This window comes from Thalia democratica, chromosome 4 (assembly GCF_965202585.1).
Source record: "Thalia democratica chromosome 4, ktThaDemo2.hap1.1, whole genome shotgun sequence".
NCBI classification, from domain to species: Eukaryota; Metazoa; Chordata; class Thaliacea; order Salpida; family Salpidae; genus Thalia; species Thalia democratica.
In genome coordinates this window covers 1,552,103-1,554,478 of record NC_139168.1, presented here as the reverse complement: position 1 = coordinate 1,554,478, position 2,376 = coordinate 1,552,103, and the positions used below count along the sequence as shown (strand labels likewise).

Sequence of the window (2,376 nt, the reverse complement as noted above, 5' to 3'; positions counted from 1 at the left end):
GTCAATTGTAGAAAAAGTTATCACATTTAGTTGAAGTTTGAAAAGCTGTATGGTGCTATTCAAGATGTTTATTGAACGAAAAAAAAAGCGCTCAAACACTTAGTCCAAGGATCTGGTGTACGAAAAAACCTTTTGGTTATTGAGTCATACACCAGGATAAAGCTTAAAGTCATGTCCAGGACATGTCAAACTTCAAAAAAAATGTAATTTTAGTGATTTAAATAACGTAAGAAACATTAAGGGCAACAATGTTAGGCCTTTGCTAATTTCAGTAGTAAGTTTATTTAACATGGTAAAAAAGCGAACGACAAATATATTTTGGATATTTTACGAAGTGGTAACTACCATAAAGCCCAATTTGCCTGAAACTTACTTTCTTCTCCAATTCTGATTTCTCCGGATCGAAAACAACAAATTCATATTTATAGTTGCCAGCAAACACTATTATTTTGCTACCAATTACTACGCAGTGACAGCTAGAAACTTTCTCCTTAAGTGGAAGAGCTTGAAGAAGAGCAAACTTACGCTGAGGAGATCAAAAACCTCGCAACATTCTACTTTGCTTATCACGTAAATTTTGTTTCCGATGCTCACCGAGGCGTGACTTCTTTTTCCCACCAGCATGTCGGGCATGTCACGTGACCATTCATCTGCGCAGTGATCGTACGCTTCAACGGATGACGGATGATCGAATCCTCCTGACGTCACTATTCTCCCGTTGAATACGGACGATGCGGCTTCCTTCCTGGAACGTTCGGTATGTTTCAGCTTCTTGAAACTTACAGTGCTGGGATCAAAAACGAAAAAGTTGGTTCCTGATACGTTACGTAGCGCGTTTCCCGCCAAAATGTATATTTTACCCGCCAAGCTGCAGGTTGAAAAATCGCCGCAGTTTAACGAACAATCGGGAAACTTCAATTCTTCCCAGGATCCAGTCAAAACTGAATAAGACCGCACCGATATATTGTCAAGAAAATATTCGTAACCCAAGAAGTATATGATCCCGTTCACGAACTCAACTGAGGACACGTCAATATTTTCATTAAAACGCGCGATCTCAGTGACGAAGGAGCAGTTCTCATTTTCCAACTTGAACACGTGATAGTTACGGTTCTCAGTGCCGCAAATTGCTACCTCAAAATTATCCTGAGCACAATGTCTCACTCGACAGTCCACAGAGCTCGGATCAAGATTCTGAACAGTTTTATCGCTTATAGCTTTGAGTATAAACCCCTTACTCTCGGCACATTTTGAAAATGTTTCAGATTCTAACAATGTGTTTAAGGCAGCAGTTGAGAGCAGAGGCAGACGAATTGTTTTCACCAAACCTATTGTAAGCTTGCTTCTTGATTTTGGATCGTGTTGAATCCAATTGTTCACAGCTTTTGCTACCTCAAGCTCCGAGGTTATATTCAAGTCTGAACTAGACAAGATCCTCACAAAGACATCAAAGCTCAAACTATCCAGCATTTTGTTCTCGGCCAAGTAGCACAACCACCTTGTTATGAAGTCGAAAGTGCACTTTTGAATTTGTTTGTTTTGAGTTTTGTTGGAAAACTGATGGTAGAAACAAACGTTGTCAATATTCAGGTCAATCTTGAACGAGTCGAGCAAATGTTGCTTGGCATTGTCGAAATTGAGTAGTTTTACCATTTTGTAAAGTTTAAAGAAATTTTCGTTTGATAACTTTATATTACCTACAAAAGTTTATTTAATTCTAATTTTATTACTTTAATAAAAAAAAACAGAAGTTAACGAAACTAGATAGAGATGCTAACTATTAAAAGTATATTCTTTATTTCTACGAAAGAACCATCATATAATTAAAAGAGAACAGAAAAAACTTTTTACCTATACGAAAAAAATCAGAGAATTTTTTCAATGCACTTTCGTCAAAATCCAAAACTGCATTTCTTTTGAAAGTTTTCACAACATTTTCGTCTTCGGAATTTTCGTTTTCATCGAAATTCCTGAGAAACTCTTCACAAAGTTCACGGTTCTCAGAGTTCGTGGTTTTTATTTTATCAACACCAGGTGCGCTTGAGACTTCAATGTTGCCAGTTGTGTTTTCAAAAGTTGACATTTATATATCTATATATTTAGCTCACTGTTTATAATAAGTTAGTTTAAAGTCATTTTTAAAACTTTTATGTTGCAAGTAAAATATCTAAACAAATATTGAAGGTAAAATATTATATTGATAAACTTGACGACCACTGATCTAAATAATAAAAAGAAATTAGTCTAATTACACATAGCCTAAACTATCAAGCAAATCAAAGTTTGTTCACATTGAACATCAAAAAAAAATTATGTGCAGCCAAAGATCTAATTTAAAAGAGCCTCTAGGGGCAGAAACACGAAAACACTTTTAAT

At 35.8% G+C, this 2,376-nt stretch overlaps 1 protein-coding gene across 1 annotated transcript; it reads right to left on the bottom strand.

The window, feature by feature from the left end:
* Positions 1–462: 462 nt before the first annotated feature.
* LOC145834973 (spermatocyte protein spe-26-like) lies at positions 463–1,653 on the bottom strand. Its single transcript, XM_082942503.1, has one exon. The coding sequence runs from the start codon at positions 1,651–1,653 to the stop codon at positions 463–465; it is 1,191 nt and encodes a 396-aa protein (XP_082798629.1).
* Between the last annotated feature and the right edge of the window lie 723 nt (positions 1,654–2,376).